Raw genomic sequence first — 23,590 nt, forward strand, 5'->3', positions numbered from 1 at the left:
GCCTTTCCAGCGAAAACAATCCCAAATCCCTCAGCCTCTCCTCATAGGATCTCCCCTCCATACCAGGCAACATCCTGGTAAACCTCCTCTGCACCCTCTCCAAAGCCTCCACATCCTTCCTGTAATGTGGGGACCAGAACTGCACACAGTACTCCAAGTGCGGCCGCACCAGAGTTGTGTACAGTTGCAACATAACGCTACGACTCCTAAATTCAATCCCCCTACCAATAAACGCCAAGACACCATATGCCTTCTTAACAACCTTATCTACTTGATTCCCAACTTTCAGGGATCTATGCACACATATACCTAGATCCCTCTGCTCCTCCACACTATTCAAAGTCCTCCCGTTAGCCCTATACTCAACACATCTGTTATTCCTACCAAAGTGAATTACCTCACACTTCTCCGCATTAAACTCCATCCGCCACCTCTCGGCCCAACTTTGCAACCTGTCTAAGTCTTCCTGCAAACTACGACACCCTTCCTCACTGTCTACCACACCACCGACTTTGGTGTCATCAGCAAATTTGCTAATCCACCCAACTATACCCTCATCCAGATCATTAATAAATATTACAAACAGCAGTGGCCCCAAAACAGATCCCTGAGGTACACCACTTGTAACCGCACTCCATGATGAATATTTACTATCAACCACCACCCTCTGTTTCCTATCCGCTAGCCAATTCCTGATCCAATTTCCTAGATCACCCCCAATCCCATACATCTGCATTTTCTGCAGAAGCCTACCATGGTGAACCTTATCAAACGCCTTACTAAAATCCATATATACCACGTCCACTGCCCTGCCCCCATCCACCTCCTTGGTCACTTTCTCAAAAAACTCAATAAGGTTAGTAAGGCACGACCTACCTGCCACAAAACCATGCTGACTATCACCTATCAATTCATTACTCTCCAAATAACTATAAATCCTATCCCTTATAATTTTTTCCAACATCTTGCCGACAACAGAAGTGAGACCCCATCCACCTGTGACGTCACTTTTAGGGAATTCTGTACCTGTATTCCCAGATCCCTCTGTTCAACTGCACTCTTCAGAGTCCTATCATTTACCCTGCACGTTCTACTTTGGTTTGCCCTTCCAAAGTGCAATATCTCACACTTGTCTGCGTTAAATTCCATTTGCCATTTTTCAGCCCATTTTTTTAGTTGGTCCAAATCCCTCTACAAGCTTTGAAAACCTTCCTCACTGTCCACTACACCTCCAATCTTTGTATCATCAGCAAATTTGCTGATCCAATTTACCACATTATCATCCAGATCATTGATATGGATGACAAACAACAATGGACCCAACACCGATCCCTGCGGCACACCACTAGTCACAGGCCTCCACTCAGAGAAGCAATCCTCCACAACCACTCTGGCTTCTTCCATTGATGTGGAGATGCCAGCGTTGGACTGGGGTGAACACAGTAAGAGTTTTAACAACATTAAGCACAGGTGCTTAATGCTCCTGTGCTTAATGCTCCCTCCACCCACATTGTCTAGTATCTTTAAGATCTGGCTGGCTGTAGGGATTCGCATTCTAATCAGTATTATGTAACTTGATTTTTGTGTCTCTGTGCCCTGTTTGAGAGCAGATTTCCACTCCATCTGACGAAGGAGCAGCCCTCAGAAAGCTAATGGTATTTGCTACCAAATAAACCTGTTGGACTTTAACCTGGTGTTGTTAAAACTCTTACTGTGTTCTTCCATTGAGCCAGTGTCCAATCCAATTTACTACCTCCCCATGTATACCCATGGGTATAACTTATGGGTGTAACTTATATCTTTGTGATGGAAATATTAGATCCAAACTTGAGCAGAGTGGCAATCAGAGTTGGATTACCACTCCGCTCCTACTTACCTGATTTTTTATTTCCGATCCCCTCTCACCTGACCTTCTGATTCCGGCCAGGTGAGATCAGGGCAATGAAGCACATCTAGCATCAAGGGCAGCGCAGTTGGATGTAGCCTCCTTTTTTATAGCACTGTTTGCAGTTAACCAGGTAAGTTGAAGTTCCTTGACAGGGCAGAGAAAAAGTAAGTGGATAAGTTTTGGGGGGAATGGAGGGGCATTTTAAGGGAGGGTGTTGGGTCAAGCCTAGGGTTGGGGTGTTGGATGGTGATGTGGGCAGGGGAGTTGATTGGTCTGGGGGTGGGGAGACTGGGTTCCCTCGTGCATCTTTGGGGTATCCCCTAGATACCTGCCCTTGAGCTCAGAAGTTACAGTAAGGTAGCTATTGGACTGACAAAGCTAAATCATCAGAATGACAGCTGAATGAAGTATCATGTTTTGTTATTGATAAAACTGAATAATTTTGGCATTCCAAGCAGCGTGCCAAGACCCAAGGTGTCTAAGGTTGAGAGGATGTTTGGACAAGGACATGTGAATGCAATTCACTCTTCATTTTAGAGTAACACATTCTACCTTTATTTATGTAATACTTTCACAAAATGTGTAATTTGGAAAATGGAGTAGTTCGGAGCATTTGAGTTTTTCTGAAGTCTTGCAGTTGAGTTGAGCAGTAAAAAATTGAGGCACTACAATGCCAAGCGCAGTTACAATCTGACCAAGGTCACAAGGGCAGTTCCCACTCTGAATGTGGACACCGTTTATAGTTGGAAAAGTTGGATTAACATGAAAGTATGTGCAGACATAAGACTTTCTAAAACATTATGAATTATGCATTCGGGCAAAGATATGGAAGTGAGAATGGTGTTTAAATAAAGACGGTTTATCTATTGAAGTGAATAATTTTAGTAGATCTCCAAGATACTAAAGAGATTCCTGTTTTGTTGAAGACAACTATGGTTGAAATTTGTTCTGGGATCGTATTTCCTGCTTGTGGTTTCAGTTGGCCAGGAAGATAGAAAAACCAGTGGTGAACCAAGAGCAAAGAAAAAAAAATTCTGGCTCCAAGATTCTGTAGAGGTTTCCTCCCACAGTCCGCAGATGTGAAGGTTAGATTGATTGGCCGTGCCAAATTTCCCCTTAGTGTCAGGGGGACTAGCAGTATAAATCCGTGGGGTTACGGGGTGGGTCCTGGATGGGATTGTTGTCGTGGCAGGCTCGACCCAATGGCCTCTTTCTGCACTATAGAGACTCTATGATACTCTGGCAGGAAATCAGCAAACCCCACACATGCTGCAGAGTCCAATCTTACTGATTTCTGGGAATTCCAGTTACCTTGGACACAGAACACTTTTAACTGGGTCCCAATAACCTGATGTGGTGTTAATTTGCAAATTTATTTGCCAACTACCTCCAGACCAGGACTATCCTCTTTTTAAATCTATCAGGTGTGTTATTAGAGGGATTTGAGTGCTATATAAAGCTGGTCATTTTCCTAGCCTTTTTAAGGTTGACCCATCATTTGTGATTCCAAAATTCAAGAATAAGGCTCTCTTTAATTTTTCTGTAAACATTGTTCAATGTGACTTTTATCTTCAAGGAACCTGAACTGTACACTGTGGAATTGGATAAGGGACCAAAGGGTTTTGGATTTAGTCTTCGTGGTGGGCGTGAATACAACATGGATCTGTATGTGCTCCGATTAGCTGAGGATGGTGCTGCCATCAGAAATGGCAAAATGAAGGTGAGTAACGCAGAGTCAAGCAACAGTTGGCGCATTTATTTATTATTAGCTGCCAAAACAGATAATTATCATTGCTGCTTAAAAATGTTATCAAGCTCATAGGGACCTCAGAATTAAAGCAGGAGTAGACAATATAACCATCAAAATTGCTCTGCCATTCAATATGATCATAGCTGATTCTCTGCATCAACTCCACTTTCCTGTCTGCTCCTCATATCCTTTGAGTCCCCAAAGATCTGTGTCTGAGTCTGAACTATATTCAACAACAGGGGTTCACAAACCTTTGGGGTCGACAATTTGCAAACCTTTGAATGAAGAGGTTTCTCCTCGTTTCAGTCCTAAATGACCGACACCTTATCCTGAAATTGTGCTCCTGGGTTGTAAATCTCCTACCCAGGGGAAATCACCTCTCATTCTTCTCAACTCCAGACAATAAAGGCCCTAGTTACTCAGCTTCTGACCACCATATCATCCCACAAACTAATGAGTCTACACTGTACCACTCCCAAAGTATCCCTTGGGTATGGATACCAAAACTGTGCTCAGCACTTTATGTGGTCTCACTAAACATGAGACGGCAAGGTGGCACAGTGGTTAGCACTGCTGCCTCATAGCACCAGGGACCCAGGTTCGATTCCCAACTTGGGTCACTGCCTGTGTGGAATCTGTACGTTCTCCCCATGTCTGCGTGGGCTTCCTCCGAGTGCTCCAGTTTCCTCCCACAGTCCGAAAGACATGCATCGGCCATGCTAAATTCTCCCTCTGTGTACCCGAACAGGCGCTGGAGTGTGGCGACCAGGGGATTTTCTCATTAACTTCATTACATGTTAATGTAAATCTACTTATGATACTAATAAATAACCTTAAACTTAAATTGTAGCAAGACTTCCTATTCTTGTATATACACTTACCTTCCTTCCTGCTAACGTATGGGTATACCCCAGTCTTTTTGAACATCAACATTGAAAAGTTTCACATCTTTTAAACACATTCTACTTTTGTATTCTTACTATCAAAGTGAATAACCTCATAACGTGACGTTTGATTTCTCTGATGCAAAGATTTTAAAATTTCAGGATCAAATGTAGAGATGAAGCATTGCTTTAGTTGTTTGAGTGTATTCACATTAAAATGTTATCCTAAGGTGGAAGGTTCTAGTTTGCAGGATAGAGTAATTTACTGCAGCTAAAAAATATCATAACCTACGTCAAAACTCTGACATTTAGCTGGTGGATGTTCTTATTCATTTTGGAGCTTTAATTTACAGACAATACATTAAATGTGTGGCACGGTGGCACAGTGGTTAGCACTGTTGCCTCACAGCGCCAGGGACCTGGGTTCAATTCTGACCTTAGGTGACTGTCTATGTGGAGTTTGCATGTTCTCCCCGTGTCTGCGTGGATTTCCTCCGGGTGCTCCGATTTCCTCCCACAGTCAAAAGATGTGTGGGTTAGATTGATTGGCCATGCTAAATTGCCCCTTAGTGTCAGGGGGACCATAAGACCAGGAGCAGAGTTAGGCCACTCGGCCCATCGAGTCATGGCCGAGTCATCAACCAGCAGGGTGAATAAATGGGGTTAAGGGAATAGAGCCTGGGTGCAGGCTCGATAGGCTGAATGGCCTCCTTCTGCACTGCAGGGATTCTATGATTCTAAGATCTGAAAGGTCTCAACAAGGTTGACGTGGAAAAGGATGTTTCTGCTTGTGGGTGAGTCCAGAACTGGTGGGAGGACACAGTTTTAAGTTAAGGGATGTTCTTATAGGACAGAGATGAGGACAATTATTTTTATCCCAATGGGTTGTGCAACTTTGGGACTCTGCCTCAGAAAGCAGCGGAACTGGGATCATTGAATAATCTTAAAATAGATTCTTGTTAGGCAAGGGAATCAAAGCTTTTGGGGTTAGATTGGAATGTTGAACTTAAAAGACAAATAGATCAACCATGATCTTATTGAATGGCTGAGTGTGCTCGACGGGCCGAATATGTTACTTCTGCTCCTATTTTATATGTTTGTAACCTGATTAGCAATATAAGTATTGAGCTTAAAATGATGAAGCTCCAGTTTTAGGTCAAAAAAGTTTTGGAATAATTTTTGCCTTCCCTGCAGTGGCCTTGTACTGCATACTCCACGAGAACTACTCTCCATCATTCTAATGATCCTTTTATAATGCTTATTAGTGCAGGCATGATGAACTTGAAGGCATGCACATTGTGTGATTTTTGATCTTTCCCCATGGCATAAGGTGAAAATGTATATTAACAATCAATGCTGTGGGTTGCAAACCAAATATATCTTTGTGACTGTTTACAGCATTGGGTTCCTTTTAAATAATTCATTAGCAATAAAATGGTTCTTCACTTTAACTTGCCTTGATTGCAATGGCAGTTCATAAATATTAATAAGAAAACATTAAATTAAGCATGCAGATTAGGAGTTTTAAACGACAGTAATAAAGGATATCAACATGGAAAGGACAATGGAATGTTACAATGCAAGGTCCTGAAATGTCTACATGAGCAGATTAGCAATTGGTTACTGTGTTGAATTGATCACCCTGTCTCAGGTTAGAAATTATTTGTCAGGTGTTTTTTCCGGAGCATTTGAGTTATTCTTGGTGTCCTGGCCAATACTTACCACACAATGAACATCACGAATATAAATAACTTGGTCATTTCTTATGTTGCAGCTGGCAAAAGCTTGCTGTGTGCAAATTTGCCAACATGTTTCCTACATTACAACAGTGACAACACTTCAAAAGAACTTCACTGATTGTAAAATGCTTTGGGATGGCCTATGGTCATGAAAGGTGCTACTTAAATGCAAGTCTTCATTTCCAAATGAGATTTTTTTTGCTCTTTAAGGTCCTCTTAGTTGTCTATGTTGGGGGAGGCAATGGCCTAGTGGTGTTATCGCTGGGCTATTAATCCCCCTAGAAACTCAGCTAATGTTCTGGGGACCCATGTTCAAATCCCGCCCCAGCAGATGGTGGAATTTGAATTCAATGAAGGAAAAATAATCTGGGATTAAGAATCTACAAGTGACCATGAATCCATTGTTGTTTGTCAGAAAAAACCCCATCTGGTTCACTAATGCCCTTTAGGGAAGGAAATCTGGCCTACATGTGACTCCAGAGCCACAACAATGTGGCTGACTCTCAACTGCCCTCCAAGGGCACCTAGGGATGAGCAATAAATGCTAGCCCAGCCAGCAACACCCAAGTGCCACAAATGATTATTTTAAAAAGTGGGAGAAGATTTCTTGTGTGTGCTTTGTGTAAGAAAATATTGAAGTTTGCTTGTTAATATCATGCATGTGGTGTCGGGAGATTACTCTGAGGCAGTACTGGTTAAAATCCCAGCAGAGGCAGGTGGGTGATGGGGACTCCCAGCACACCAATAATTTCACTGCCTCCCCCCGCTGCCAGCTCACTCCTGGGGCGGGGAGTGGGAAGCTGTACAATTCCACCCATGCTGTCTTGAAATGATCGGCTTTGTTTCATTGGACGTAATGTTTGGCATCTAATAAAATTACAAGCTTCAACCAGTTGTGATTGAATTTTCCAGAGGTTCATGTGACAATCAGGCAGACGCAGACAGATTCTTTCAATTATACCCCCTGACGGTTTTTCAACTGGTGCTGTGGTTTAATAATTACATGCAGATTTTAATACACTTCCAGATCAATTCACTCAAGAAAGCACATTTTGTTTCCAGAAAAATACCTAACACAATGACACAGCAGCTGCAGTTATTCTCTATAGCATAGCATCCACTTTGTTGACATTATTTATACGTTTGTTTCTGAATTTTTAGCAAAAAGTATCCCCCTACCATTAAGTGCAAAACATCCTGTGTTACTAAACCATAAAGATTAAGAACGTCCCAGATTCAGTCTTGCTCTGCGTGGACTGAACTTGAGCAGTGATAAGGTTGTTAAATTTGGCCTCTGTATAGTGGATATGGAAAAATATCAGCCAGTGTTCCCAATTTTCATTATGATTCTGTCATCCATGCTGGAAAATGTGGCTCTGTGCATATCCATCTAGGATTGGTCAGAAATCAGCAAAGCCATGACATTTACCCTTTACCCACTTCCTGATGAGACCTTCTGCTGTTTAAAAAGAATGGCCACTTGAAAAAGCCACCACACAAGCATACACTGGGACCTTAGGAAGTTTAACTCGGTGCTGGTTCACACTAGGGGGAGAAATTTGGAAGAGATTTGGCTGGTATGGAAACATCTGACATTTTCAAAGATCCCCTTGTGCTGCTCCTGTGTAATCTTCTTTATATTTATCATTATCTCAATTTTAGGTTGGAGATGAAATTCTGGAGATCAATGGAGAAACGACCAAGAACATGAAGCATTCTCGCGCTATAGAATTGATTAAGAATGGTGGTCGGAGAGTCTGCCTATTTCTGAAACGTGGAAATGGTTATGTGCCAGAATATGGTGGGTTGCCCTACGAAAATGTTACTTTCTCCCATACTGTCACTCCATGAGTGATTGTGTTTATTTCCTCTCTCGGTTTTTTTTCTGTTAAGATCTGGGAATTATTTCTTCTTTTCACAAAATGTCTTATGATTATGTACAGTCTTTGGTCCTAATCTGCTGATTCTAATTCTGTACATTCACTATTTTGCTTTTAGAATGGGCTGGAGTAACTATAAGTGCAGTCAGAAAAGCATCTTTTTGAAACGAAAACAGTTGACTGTATTAAATTCTCCATTGTTCAATTGCCTCCCGAGTATACAATTGTAAAATGTAACGTTAGTTAAATGGGAATGGAACCACAGTCTGAGTTTACATCCAATGGCCAAAATTGAATAGGAGTGTTCTAATCTTTATTAATTTAAATTATCGTGTTTACATAAAGCATCATGGAAACATCGTATGTTACAGCCGTTCATTTAGTTACCAACATTTAACTTTTCATTAATAACACACAGCGATCTCAGTTACCTACGGCAATTTTGAATAAATACAGATTAGTTTTACAATTGCAATCTGCAGTACCTGTACTCCAGGCCTTTCTTACTGATATTTTCTCTTGGACAAGTTGATTTGTCCAAAAGAGGTAACTTCAGATCCTCTTCATGATTTTTTTTTTAATGTCTTGCTGCTTCCCTGAAAGGTTTATGAAGTTTTACAGGAGAATATGAAGCTGAATTTGAACACCTAAATCTACTAACATCTCTCTTGAATTCAAATGAATGGAATTATATATTATTTTAAAACAATTATAGTTACCAAAAATAGAATTCTCAACATCCTGAGATTTTGATTTTTTTAAAATCTCCATCGAAATGATGGGTCTCATCTATCTGTAAGGGTATATATTTTTGTAACAAGTTCTGTAATTACTTTTAATATGATACATAACGTTCCATGAATTTAAATGTAGTTTGTAAATATTTAAATGAGTCATTGTTTACATGCCATTTTGACTTATTGTATTGTGATATATAAAACAAATGGAGTGCATTTCCCAGTAGAACTTCCTGGTGCTTTTTTTTTCTGTACCCTTTTGGTCCTGCAACTGCTGTCTTTGCAGTCTAATTGTTTTTTGCCTGGACAATCTGACTGGAACAATAATAAACATCTTTCCATGATCAACAGAGTGATCAATCCTGTTGCTGCTTTCTAATAGGGAATCTAAATCTATCTTCTGCTCTTTTTCTTTCTCATCTTTCCTGGGTGCTGGGTTCTTCGTTCTGCCCTCAGCGATGATACCTCCTAATCTCTCCTCATGCATGAGAAGTGACAAGCACGGGGAGTCTTGCTTCTACTTAATGGGCCCTAATCAAAATACGGTTGGTAGACAAATCAATATTTGCTGCTTCCATCTTGCTGCCTTACAGGCTCATGCTGTGTTCCATTTATATCCATTCAGCCATATATCCATGAATATGCTTACCTCCATCGGTGCAGGTTGCCAGCTGATCATGCTAGCAGGACTCATATGCTTATATTTGTGGGATGCAAGTTCTTTTACAAGGATTGCCCTGATGTTTTTGTATTTGGCAAAGTTCTCTTTTCCCAAAGGTGCAACATTCCATTACAATTGGATACGTCCACCATATACATCAACACCACTGATTCCATAAACTAAAATTAATCGTGTTTTTAAAAAAAATGTATTGACAGCACAGTAAATTACCCCACAACGTTATTTTAAAAGGCAAAACATTCAAAATCCAATCCTGTACAAGGAAGATCGATTATCCCATTTTCTAATGTTGCTTTCTAATCAAAACTGGAAAAGCACAGCCATTGTACATATCACCAGAACCTTCGACAACCATAGGGGTGCATAACAGGCAATATCGGAATGGAATTGGGCAGTGTGTATATTGGGCTATCAATCTGATGATGAATGTTACATACTTCTCCCAAAGTTGTAGGTTCCACAGGTTCTTTATTTGAAGTGGTGGTAAAGAGTCACACTGGTAAATCATCTTTTCCCAATATTTGGAGAGAAGTAAGGTATTTTGTCACAAAATATTTCATGCTTTTCGTGGATTGTTTTGTACAGCTTTGATTTAAGATTTACAGACATAAATTCTGCCGATTTTGCTATTAATGCACAAAAGTGTGAAACTTACATTATTATATTTCAGGACAGAAGAGTCTGTTACATGTGGTTGCATCAGATTCTTATGTTTACAGATTGAATTGCAAGTCTTCAGACTAACCTTTGAGTAGTTTTATTGATTTGTAACACAGCGCACCAAATTTAAGCTCCGTTATGGTATTAAGTACATTTAAATATTTCTTGCAAAACATTGCACACTAGGCCCTGTATGTTTCAACTGTATGTCTCAGTCCTCAGCATTACCACATTTGGCATTTAACATGCTACTTCTGTACTACAACATAATCAGAACTTAGGTCAATCTCATAGCATTAAAGGTTTTTAGTATGTGTGATTGATGCACATCATGTAAAATAAAATTGCATTCTTCAAAAGTGCATAAAAGAGGACGCTGGATCAAAGAAATTATATCACATTGGATGATTCTATCAATTTACAAACGAGAGAGGCACAGACCTCGCAAAAACTGTCTGAGAGTTATGAAATCCCAGTGAATGAAGACTAGCACATCATTAGTACCGAGCAAAATGTTTGCTTTATCTTGCGGCTCCTGGGTTGAGATTTAAAATAGTTTCAAATACAGTCAACGGTTAGAAGGGGCACAAATTGGTCTGAAGTTTGGTTTGACCAGTTTATAGACCAGCAAGCCTAACATCGGCAGTGGGGAAAATTCTCGAATCCATTATCAAAGACTTTATAGCGGAGCATTTAGAAAGCAGTGACAGGATCAGACAGAGTCAACATGGATTTATGAAGAGGAAATCATTCTTGACAAATCTGTTGGAATTCTTTGAAGATGTAACTAGTAGAGTTGACAAGAGGGAGCCAGTCGATTGGTATGTTTGGACTTTCAGAAAACGTTTGACAAAGTCCCCACATTAGAGATTATCGTGCGAGATTAAAGTGCATGGGATTGGGGGAAGTGTATTGAGATGGATAGAAAACTAGTTGGCAGAGAGGAAACAAAGAGTAGGAATTAATGGGTCCTTTTCAAATTGGCAGGCAGATCCACAGGGATCGATACTTATAAAATTCTAACAGGACTAGACAGGGTAGATGCAGGGAGGGTGTTCCCAGTGGTGGGTGTGTCCAGAACCAGGGGTCACAGTCTGAGGATTCGGGGTAGACCATTTAGGATGGAGATGAGATATTTCTTCACCCAAAGAGTGATGAGTCTCTGGAATTCATTACCACAGGAAATAGTTGATGCCAAAACTATTCAAGAGGCGGCTAGATATAGCACTTGAGGTGAATAGAATCAAAGGTTATGGGGAGAAAGCAGGATTAGGCTGTTGAATTGGACAGTCAGCCATAATCGTGATGAATGGCGGAGCAAGCTTGAACGGCCAAATGGCCTCCTCCTGCTCTTCTATGTTTAAGCTAGGACTGCAGGTAAACGCAAGTTAGCCCAAAAATGTAAAGTAATGCTCCAGGGAATGCTGACAAAAGTGCATTTGTAATATTTAGAATTACTGCAGGAGTTAGAAAGTACATCTGGATAGTCAGCTGAGAGTCATTTATTTAGTTGTGATAGACATCGGGTGTGATGGTGAATTGGAAGGAATAGAGATTCTGCAATGATCTCCCAAGTTACTTTAAATCAGCTTCAAGGGTCAGCATATTCAAGGAACATGATTCAAACACTGGGAAATTAAAATGATCGCTTAAGCGTCTTTAAATGCCAGTTTTTAGATTGCAACTTTAAAAATATCTGTTTGAGGTTGTATTTTAAATGGCATTAATGTCCTCTTAGTGGATACCCTTGGAATATTCCTTTGCTAAATGCCTTGTGTTCCTAGAATCCATTAAATGGGAATGGTTGGTGGATCTGATGACGTTTTTCAGAAGACATTAAGAAAATTGGATAGAAATGGGAACTTCAGTTTCTTCATTTTGACCATTCTTTCTGTGCCCCCCGCTGCCCCACCCCCCCCCCCCCCCCCCCACCCCCCACTCCTCCCATCCTAACTGTGATTGCCTGATCGTGTGGGCACATTTAGAATTCAAGACGCGTTCTTTATAAATAAATAAATCTGAAAATGAAAAATTGTTATGCTTCACTAGAAAAACTGGCAAAAAAAACTAGCAAAAGCTTCAAAGTCCAAGCTGCTAAGTTTGCATCTTAGACCTAATCCTGAGTCCATTCCATACATAATGGCCCTGATTCTACTGGCACCCCACCCCGAAATCGAAGCAGGCGAGGCTCGCAGAACTGCATCCTCTGTTGGCCTTGGGCGTGATCTTAGGAGCCTCGGGCGGGCGTGCCGGTAAAATTCTGGCCAATGTGAATTATACAGGAACACAAAAATATAGATTCTGAAAGAGCTATCAATTCATCCCACTCTGCTCTTTACCTATAGCTTGAATGTCTTTCCTTATTAAGTACATAATATCCAATTTCCTTTCAAAAGTTACTATTGCATCTGCTTCCACCACCCTGCCCATCTCTTTGCAATTCATTGCAATTAAGAACAGGCTGACTAAAAAAAGGTTTTTTCTCTCCATTGTCTTGTTTGTCAATTGTCTTAAATCTGTCCTCTGGTTACTGATTCTCCTGCTGATTTCTCCCTACCTACTCTTTCAAAACCCCTCACAATTTTCAACACCTTCATTAAATCTACATTTGGGGGGGGGGAGGGGAATTCTCCAGGCCTGCTCGCTCCCGGAGAATTGGGCATCGGGCAAAAACCGGTTTTGTGCCTGTTTAGCTAATTTAAGTACAATTAACGGGCTTGAACCCTGATTCGAATACCTCCTGCTATTCACCTGCTGCTCCAGTGGGATCTGCAGCAGACTGGCTTTCATACAGGTCCTCACTTGGCATATTGGGCCCCAAGGGTTGAGAAAGCACCACCAATCCCTCAGCAATGAGAGGCATTCTCCCCCCCCACCTCTCCCACACACAATACATAAGCATGAGGTTTATCTGGCCCACGCCCCCCACACAGCCCCCCCTTTCCCATCAAACCTCCACTCAGGCCCTCTTCCCCCACAGGCTCCCACTCAGCCTCCCTTCAGGCCATGCGCCTTGGCAGTGCCCATGGTGCACTGCCTCTGGCACCCTGGCCTGGCACCTTGGGCATTGAGGGAGCTGGAGGAGGTCGGTCCAGTGGTCGTTTGCCCCTCTGCTGCTTCTAGGCTGCAGAGGAAAGGTCCTGGGGATTGGGTGGGCACAAGCTGGGAGCAAGGTTTGACCCCTCGCCACTCTCCACTGGGATGGGAGTGTCGTGGCTGGACTGCCCCTGCTAGCCCAGGCAGTCCTGAAGATCACCCCTAGCATGGTAATTTCAGACAACCCTGTGATCAATATGTGCATTTCCGACTCCCAGTTGTGCAAATCCTGAAGTGGCCAAGCAACTTTAACCTCCATACCCCCCCCCCCCCCCCCCCCCCCGGTCACCTAATCATTACAGCACTCCATCCTGCAGCAGAGATTTTCCTTTCTCCCTGTTAGAAGCTGCAGGTAAGAGCAGACCCCTTTGAAGTCCTCTGACAGCATGGGGATGTGAATTTCATGGGGGGGGGAGGTGGGGTGGATCCATTCTGCACAGCTGTGCACACTTCCCCAATGTATGCACAAAGCTTTGATTTGAAGCTTTGCTGGCTTCCGAGCAAGTAGAAATCATTTAACTCTCTCCATTGCACTTGAAGCCTTTAATCTGTAACAAAATCAACAGTGCAATGCCTCATAAAAGATTCAACAGTCTGCTCAATGGATTTCTATCATCCTCCACCCATCTGTGTTTATTTTCTTTTCCCTTCGCAGTTGATTGTATCTCAAGTACCCCTTTGATCCTGACTGCAGTGTTGACAGAGTATAAGCCTGATTGACAGTTTGTGGTTTAACTTCCACTTTGAAGTGGTTTGAAGATTAAAGTCACCATGCCATGGGTGATCTTCAGGTCAGCCAGGGCTAGAAGGGGCATTCCAACCAGGACACCCCCATCCCGGTAGAGAGTGGCAATTTCAACCTCTCGCCCCCAGTCCAAGCCCACCCAACATCCAGGTCCCTTGAGAGACCCTTCGCTGCAGCTTGGCAGCAGCTGGGGGTAAATGCCTACTGGACCTTCCTCCTCGAGGCCCCCTCGGGCTATAAGGCGCCAGACTAGGGTGTCAGTGCCAGGGGACAGTGTGCTGTGGGCAAGGCCAAGGTGCATGACCTGAAGGGAGGTTGAATGGTAGGTCTGAGGGGAAGGGGGCTGGGGGAGGGGGCTGAATGGGGGTGGGTCTCAGGAAAGGGGGACTGAGTGGAAGGTCTGGGATGGAAAGGGGGGCTGAATGGGGGGTCTGGGAGGTAAGGCAGCTGAGTGGGGAGTTGGGTCGGAATGCCTTCATGCCTGTGGGGGGTGTGACCTGTGTTTTGTGGGTGGGGGGCAGGATGCCCCTCTTTGGTGAGGTGTTAGTGGCATTCTTTGGTCGGGGGGGGGGGGTGTGGTGGGGGCACTATTCCAATTTTTGAGGGGGGTCCTGTCTCCAAGTGTGGAGGTCAGGGCACCCTTCAAAAATGGCGGCCCGGTCTTGGAACAGCGGGGCAGGCCAGCGAGTTGCTCAAAATAAGCTCATCTGCATCTTTCAGGTGGGTGAATCCCATCTGATAGAAACTGCCAATGGAGAACACGCCTGTTTTCCCACTGGTGTGGGCACTTAGTCCCAATCTGGGAGAATCGCGGCGTTCATCTCTGAAGGAGATCAATCCCAACTTTTCCAGTCTCTTTGCATAACCGAAATCACATCCCTGGTGCCACTCTAGTCAATTCCTTCTACATTCTGTCCAAGATCTTGATATCCTTTCTGAAGTTTGGTGCCCAGAATTGGACGCAACAGTCTAGCTAAGATTCAACCAATGATTTATAAAGGTTTAGCACAACTTGATTTTGTATTCTACACCTCTATTTATAAAGCTAGGAAACCATGTAGTATGTTAAATATGCCATCACTTTTTCATTCTCCCTCCCTCCTCTGTTTACTTCTTTCCCTTCCAAATATTGACTCCTTGCTGTGTAATTTCCATGGCCCAAGTGGTTATTTTTAGCACCTAAGCTTAAGCATCAGCGAACAATTTAAATATGGGATGGAAAGAAGAGGCCAGGTTCGATTCCGGACTGGGTGACTGTCTGTGCAGAGTTTGCACGTTCTCCTTGTGACTGCGTGGGCTTCCTTTGGGTGCTTCGGTTTCCTCCCACAGTCCAAAAATGTGCCGGTTAGGTTGATTGGCCATGCTAAATTGCCCCTTAGTGTCAGGGGGAATTAATAGCAGGGTAAATACATGGGATAGGGCCTGTGTGGGATTGTTATCAGTGCAGATTCGATGAACCAAATGGCCTCCTTCTGCACTGTAGGAATTCTATCTATGAGGTCATAATCGAGCCTGATCTTATTCCAATGCAGCAGTTACATAGGTGAATCCTTAGTTGGGGAAAACATGCCTTCTGTTGCCCCTTCCCTATGCTACAATTGCTGAGTCTAGTTGTAACACCTCAACTGTTGTCCCAGCTGAAATGAGCAAACCCAAGAAAAGAGTTCCTTGATCTGTATGACAGTGATCCTCACTGCCTTGAAGCAGCTGAACAATCAGCAAACTTGTGACATGCTGATGTGGAAAATCTATTGCCTTTTTCTTTCGTCCATTTCTTCACATTGCCACTTGACACCTTCACAACACAGCCTCCTTAACTAGGGTGTTCATGATTGTAATCAGGTCATTGGACAAGACACTGAGTACAGGTAAGTTGCCTAATTGACAAAAAGGACAGAAAATCTTGCACCTGTTCCTTCCATGAAGCGAAGGGATGGTATTGACAAAAGCTATGAAGGCGCTCTCGTGGTGATTCTTCTATTCTCTTGGCTGCTGACTGTTTCAAGGAGCAATTATGGAGGAAAGAAGGACTGACCTAAGTTTATTTTATTCAAATAAAAATGGGAAGAATACCAAGCCATTATAATCCTCCAATATGTGGCACTATACTTATCAGAAGATGATCACTGCTGATGCAACTGAATATCTTGCCATGATATATAACCTATTTAATGTGATTTAAATGGGAATCATTATAGAACAGAAACCAGCTCTTCAGCCAATGTTTGTGCTCTGCACAAGCCTCCTTCCAATTTTTTAATTTAATCTCCTCCTATTAACATGAGCTATTCTTTTCTCCCTCTTGCACTTTATCCAGATTCCCCTTAAATACATAAATGCAACTTACCTCAGTCGCTCCATGTGATAGCTATTTCCATATTCTTGGCACTCCCTGAATGAAGTAGTTTTTTCTGAATTCCATACTGGATTTATTAGTGGCTACCCTATATTTCTAGCTGTTAGTTTTGGATTTACCTCACCAGTGGAAACATCTACCCTCAACAAAGTAACATCAATATTTTAAAGGTCTCTTATAAGGCCCTCTTAATGTTCTCTTTTTTTTAATCTATTCAGTCTTTCCTGAACCTTGTACACTTTTAGATTTGATCTAATTACTGTTAAGAGTACCAAGTGAATAAATGTTTTAAAAAGAAAAATCTCGCTACATACTAAGCTGATCTATGACTACCCTTGTCCACACATTGGATCCAACCTAATAGTTCTTAATTGAACCAATTTATTAATAAAATGAATTTGCATACATGAAATTGAGCTTATTATAAAATACATGTGCAAAAAATAGAGTATAGCCTCAAGGAGGGAGGACTCAAGATAAAGCTGTTACATTGTATTGGACCGCATTGAATCTCGGTTTATGGGAAGTATGAAAAATGCTTCATAGATGAGTTATTTCTGCTGGGTTCTCCACTGTGACGACAGTGGAAGATGAGCAGAAACCACTAAGAAGCTTTGGAAATAGCTCTTCTGTTGCGTGGGGCTGGATAGGCAGGAGGACTCTGACAAGGGGCACTATGTGTGCTTTCAGAAAAGAGAGCTAACTGCTAGCTGGGTGGAATTTCAACATAATAACAGTCCAATTTGTAAAGCTTTTTGTAGCATCTTCTATATGTTTCCCATATAACCCTCTTTGACTTTTGCTCTCTTGTTCTCCTGCCCTCTGCACCTGCTCTCTAAATTCCTGCTGTGAGTTGCTATTATCAGTTGCCAGTATAAAGATTCAGTGCTGCTTTTCTTTCCCACTATTCAGTTAGCAAAAGCTCTGCTGAATGCAATAGAGCTGTAACTTGTATGAGGCTCTGTCCCTAGCCCTATTTACGATGGGGATGCTCCACCTGCCAACAGTAATGTTCTGCTTTCTTCTATTGGAAAGAGACAAGGAGCAGTACTGCAACTGTTGCACTGTCAGCCCTACAGCCCAAGCACTGGGGTAGATGCACAGACACCAAATAAGTAGAATTATACTGCTGATGGCACTGAGTTTTGGGGGAATTCAGGAATCTTGTATACAACAGAGATTTGTCTGCCAGTTGATGTCCTTTTCTTGAGACCTTTATTGAGAAAGTACCTAACTGGATTATAGCGCTGCTTTATGGAAGAAAAGATTTATATTGCTCCCACTCTTGACCAGAAATTTCCTGTTCTCTCTGCCCTCGCCCCCTCCCCCGGCCATGGGAATCGTAGCGGGCGGGAGGGCGGACCATGCAAAGGTCCTTGAATTTCCGGTTTTGGGGCGAGCATAGCCAGAAAATCCTGTCCCTTGTGTCTAATGTTTTAGATTCTGTTGCTTTGTTATTTAATTTTATTCATTCTGAACATGTTTTTGAAAAAGTCAAAAGTTGACAAAAATTCTTGACACTTTGAAATAGTGATTTGCTGTCTACAACTCCATCCTCTAAAAGTAACTAAAATGCTGAAGATATATGCATAAACACACATTCCTTTAATCAGAATAAGACCCAAATCTTAATTAGTATCAAGTGGTTTAAAGGGTTGAACGCTATGGTTAAAAGTAGGTTTATTTTAAAGATGCTATGCACTAATTTAATGAGAATGGTGTAGACTCCATACATTTCTATTTTTATTTTGCTCCTCTGAACTGAAGATGCCCTGAAATCTTTTAACTAAACTGAAATCTGATATTTTGTTTTCTCTGTAAAGCCTTTCTCATTCTTGCATTGTCAGTGAGATTTTGGCAGTTTCAAATATTGACCTTTTTGTTATGAAATGGCCTAACACTAATATACACATGCAATGGGCCATCTCTTCATCCTCTATCCTCCCAATGGTCTCTGCACATATGAAATTAGTTGCAATAGAATGGAAAAGGTGCAAGTCAGGCTGTGTTTACCTTAAAAGAAACACTGAGGGTATATTGTCTGATAGGAAAAAAAATGAATCTTTATTATAGAATCATAGAATCCTACAGTGCAGAAGGAGGCCATTCAGCCCATTGAGTCTGCACCAACTACAATCCCACCCAGGCCCTATCCCCATAACCCCATGCATTTACCCAAGTTAGTCCCTCTGACACCAAGGGGCAGTTTAGCATGGCCAATCCACCTAACCCACACATCTTTGGACTGTGGGAGGAAACTGGAGCACCCGCAGGAAACCCACGCAGACACGGGGAGAACATGCAGACTCCGCACAGACAGTGACCCAAGCCTGGAATCAAATCTGGGTCCCTGGTGCTGTGAGGCAGCAGTGTTAACCACTCTGCAACCTTGCTGCCCAGTTTTGAATTCCCAATTTTCATTATATTCATAATTTTGAATCGGAGTTGCAACAATTTGATGATTATGATCATCTGATTTTCATCAGTTCTATAAGGTTTGTATGAACAGGGGTAACCCCAAAATTATGGGCAAATGATTGGGTTTGAAAATGGTGAGGCCCCGACAAGCTTCATTTTCTTCAAGTTGCTGCTTTGTGATTTTTTTTACAATGTGTTTTTCTTCTGGTTTCCTCACATCGTTGTTAAAAGAATGGGGGAACCTGCTTCTAAGCCAGTATCAATCCAAGCTCTGTAATCAGTCACTTGGAGATGGGTAAGAGTGAGAATGCAGGAGTGAGTAATAAATTTCCTGTCAGCTTTGCCCCATCTCCAGGTGAAGAAGTATCTAGTTTGCGCTCAGTGATGTAGAGGATAACCTTGGGCAGTAATACAAAAGGGGTCAGCTTTTTACCTGCCACCTATTACGTACCTGATCCTATGTTCATTTCTGTTGGTGTGAAATATCAGGTAGATCATATAATGAATTTCTCCCCCAGCGTTTACCGAAAGACAATATTGTGTCCCTAGACCATTTAATAAATTAAATGATAAATACCAGAACTTAGCCACCATCAGCTTATGTCAGGGTTGATTAAGTAATCCGAGATACAGTGTGCAAACTGCCAAAATGAGATCCCCTGCGTGACTATCTCTTAGAAATTGGCATCTGAAATCACTTCAGATTTCCCCAAAGGAGTTAGTGTTGGATGTGTTCGCTATTGTTTACTCCCAGTTTCTTGCAGTTAGTTCCCATTCATCCTCTGCAAGACAATTGCCCTCTAACAAGCCCCTGACTTCTCAACGGTGTTCACAGCAGAAGGGCTGATAAGGATATGAAAAAAATGATTGGAGTAATGTGGAATATCACACCTGTTAAGTTATTAATGTAATTGTTAGTAGTTACTGCCACATACAGGCCTTTTTTTTCCCCAGCCACTGAGATGATATATTGGGGAAAGTTTTAATGTTTTACTGGAGTTCACTGGGAAATTGAGGGTATCAGCAGTGTTTGTGAAACCTGGTTTTTCCATGCACATGGTGCAGCTTTAACTCCACAGCACAGATCTGAAACCATCAGAAGATTCCCCACTTGATTAATGGTTTGAATTTTGGTCAGGCAGGGAGCAGGTAGGTCTGATCGCTAACACAAGGACAGAGGGGGTGGGGACATGGACTGTCCGATCCCTGACACTGGGGGGGCTGTAGGAGGCTACCATCCTGGGATTCGGAGGGTCCAATCCTGGTGGGGGAGATTGAATGGGGGGGGGGGGGAAGATGGTCTGATCCTTGGGGTTCTTGGAGGACTGGGAAATAGCACTCCTTGTGGGCAAGAGGTGGAGTGCTCCCTGAGCACATCCTCACCTTGCCACAGCTGCCAATTGACAACAGTCAAGCCTGCTCAGCAGTCTTTGCCCAAGGCTGTAAAATTATTTGAAATGCCAACCTCCACACTGCCCACACGCACCATCCTATACACACTCCACGTACACCCAATCTCACTTGCTCCCACTATGTTAAAATTACCCCATTATTGCTGAATATTACACTGCTGGATTGCACAATGCATTCGTTCAAAATCATTTTGAGAATTAATTTGTTTCCATAGATCATTATGATCGATAAAGGCACCATGTTGTATTTTTTCAGTGTTTAACCATACTCCTGTCTACCAGCACCTGACAGACTTATCCTCTTCTGATTCCTCTAGTATGGAATAAGTAGATACTCATGGGCCAGCAGCAACTGTAACTAATCTCAATCTCACTACCAGACGGTGCGTGACAATGAGGAATTCTAATCTACAAAGTGAAGGAATATATAGTATGTGTTAAAATGGATATGAAATATTTATATTGGTTTGAATTGTTGGCCTTTTCTGTCACTCAATTTTTGCCTGAAGATATTGGTAGTCATCTAAGAGACATGAGATATACAATCCTTTAAGGCTTACTAATTCAATAAGATTCTCTTTTTCCTCTCAAATACATAACTTTCTTTTATGTGTCTTTTCATAAACTAAATTATTCCGGTAGTGTTCAGTTTCCAACCTCCGACCCTGATTTGTCTCGTACTGCTCGCAATGGCGTTTTACCTCATACGCCCAGCACATTTATCATATACTGTATTCCATCCTCTCTGCTGCGGGAGGAAATATGACAGAAGGTGGTCTGCAAGAGAATAAAAAATGGATGAAAATAAATCTAAAGAAAAAAATTCTAATCATTGTTTGAAATATTCTTAAGCTGCTGGGTTGGAATTTGCAGCATGCTGTATTTGCCGTTTAGTGCGGGCCATTGTGTAACCCTCCCATGTGTAATACATGTAGGAGTATGTTGCAATGCAGGGCATTTTGTCAGCCAATGTTATGAAATAAACAGCATAAAACTAATGCTGATAAACAGTTTCAGCTCTGCTCTCAGGTCACAAAAGCACCCCAACCCATAGAGTTTACTGCATTGCCGTCTACTCCCATATTTATCACAGATGCAGGGTCCCAATATGGCCAGTTTTAAATTATAAACAGCTGCAGCATTCTGTAAACTGCAAAACAAACTGCCCAACATGTTGCTGTATACTGCATATCGAAAACAAAATCCAAAACTTATTATGAAAAATCTGTAAGCTTACTGCCAGTGTGTCACGAGAGACTAAGATCCCAGGGCACAGCCTCAGAGTAAAGGGACGACCCTTTAGAGCCAAGATGAAGAGGAATTTCTTCAGCCAGAGGGTGGTGAATCTGAGGAATTCATTGCCACAGAGGGCTGTGGCGGCCAGGTCATTGAGTATATTAAAGACGGAGATAGATCGTTTTTGATTAGTAAGGGGATCAAAGATTACGGGAAAAGGTGGGAGAGTGGGGTTGAGATACATATCAGCCATGATCGAATAGCGGAGAAAACTCGATGGGCCGAATGGCCTAGTTCTGCTCCCATATCTTATGGTCTTATGTAAATCAGACTAATAATATTGCTGTGTGATAGGAATAAAGGAGAATCATTTCACAAATATTTTCAGTAATTCTCTTAGTCTATATACCATAGATGAAAAATATAATTGGAGGAAATGTTCTCTCATTAACATCGTATTTTAGAGGATACAAAACTTTGTTTTATTTAAACTGACAGCAAGGGATTGATGACACCACTACTTCTGTCTGAATAATCTAACATTTGGGCAATTCAAGATACATGTAATAAGTATCCATGTGTTTGATTTATAGAATCAAGTTGTGTTCCTTACATAAAGATAGGGAGTACTGTCATTTTATATTATTTTAAAATTGCAACTAACTTGTGGAACAAAAATCTTTCCTGGAATTTTTGGAAACCGTTCACCTGCACTTTAAACATAAGTTGCTAAAAAAGGTAGCATAGATGCTTACAATAGTTCATCTTCAAATACTAGTGAACTGTGGGAGACTGAATGACCCATGCTGCAGGGTGGTTTAGATAAGTCTGAAACACGTAACAACTTAATGTTATGAACAGTTCACAATGATCTTTCCAATTATGTTGAAAGTTTGAAGAATGATTGGAACTGGATTTCATTGAACTTATGAAACTAATAATGAACTTTCCCAATGTAAACATCACTGAATATCTGCCAACCATCTGTTTGATGCAGTTTGAGTATAAAATCTCTTCCACTTTTACCGAAACTACATCGCCTTTCAACCAACTGTCTCTCCCATCCAAACTGTAGTTGGTGAGGGCAAAGAGTCATCATGTTTAAATCTCAACTTTCACTTGCTGATGTAAATTGCCCCAATGTCACACATTATTCCCTTTCCCATGAGCCTCATCCAGTGATCCCCCCCCCCCCCCCTCGCCCTCTGCCCTCACTCACTGGGGTCCCATAACACTCCTGGCCCTTTGATGGGTGCAGTGCTCCCAGCAGCCTCCACTCCCACTGCTGGGGGTGATGAGTAACTGCTGGCTTCTGAGTGGTTGGCTGTTCCTGGTAGGCAGGATTTCCACTTTTGGAGGTCTCAATCGTGGGGAGGCTGGAGAGTAGCCACTCGATTTCATCGGGCTTCACCCACCAGAAAACTGTCAGGAAACCCCCTTAGTTCCATGGAGAAAACCCCCATTGGTTCCACAAAATCCAACCCATTATTCTCGAGCAATATTCCCATATATATATATAGTACTGATCTATAGCTAAATTTTGGTCTATATATTGTAAGAATATGGGTTAATGATGGTATTTTGAGGGATTTGACATTGCAATGGTTAATTAACCCAATGCTTTTTGTTAGACTCGCTATTCTGCAAAATCCATGGCTTTCAGACTGTCATGAGAATGTACAATCACAAGTGGCCTTCCGATATTAAAAAAAACCTAATTATTATTGTTTAAGAGAAAGAAAAATTGCAGTGTGAAATTCAGGACAGTCTCCAGACACTTGTGAATATGTTGTAATATATCCAAACATAAATTCTCTTTCACTCCTTTTCACTAATCTCAGCGTTAAATTTCGCTAGATTGCAGTTGAATATTAAGGTTGCGAGGTGTTCAAATTTGGGAAAATATATCGGTTTTATTTAGCTGTCCACAAGGTCCTGGATTGAGTCATCAAACATGAGAATAGACAACAGAAAACTTTTGTGCTATTGAGGGAGGCCTAAAGCCTGTTGTTGGCCAGACAACTTGCTGTACTTATGATTGGATGGATTTCTCTGCAGTCTTAATGATATAACCTATGAGGTTTATAACCTATTTGGATCATTCTCA

The 23,590-nt window shown here is 41.9% G+C and overlaps 1 protein-coding gene across 9 annotated transcripts in view; it reads left to right on the forward strand.

Moving 5' to 3' along the window:
- The window catches only part of magi1b (membrane associated guanylate kinase, WW and PDZ domain containing 1b), a 458,604-nt gene that overhangs the window by 429,667 nt on the left and 5,347 nt on the right, over positions 1 to 23,590 (forward strand). For all 9 annotated transcript variants that reach the window (XM_078209492.1, XM_078209494.1, XM_078209499.1 and 6 more), the window contains 2 exons: positions 3,465 to 3,608; positions 7,924 to 8,062. In XM_078209492.1, the coding sequence (XP_078065618.1) occupies positions 3,465 to 3,608; positions 7,924 to 8,062 (283 nt within the window). The remainder of the gene's footprint in view (positions 1 to 3,464; positions 3,609 to 7,923; positions 8,063 to 23,590) is intronic.

The sequence above is a fragment of the Mustelus asterias genome, chromosome 3 (assembly GCF_964213995.1).
Source record: "Mustelus asterias chromosome 3, sMusAst1.hap1.1, whole genome shotgun sequence".
Lineage (NCBI taxonomy): Eukaryota > Metazoa > Chordata > Chondrichthyes > Carcharhiniformes > Triakidae > Mustelus > Mustelus asterias.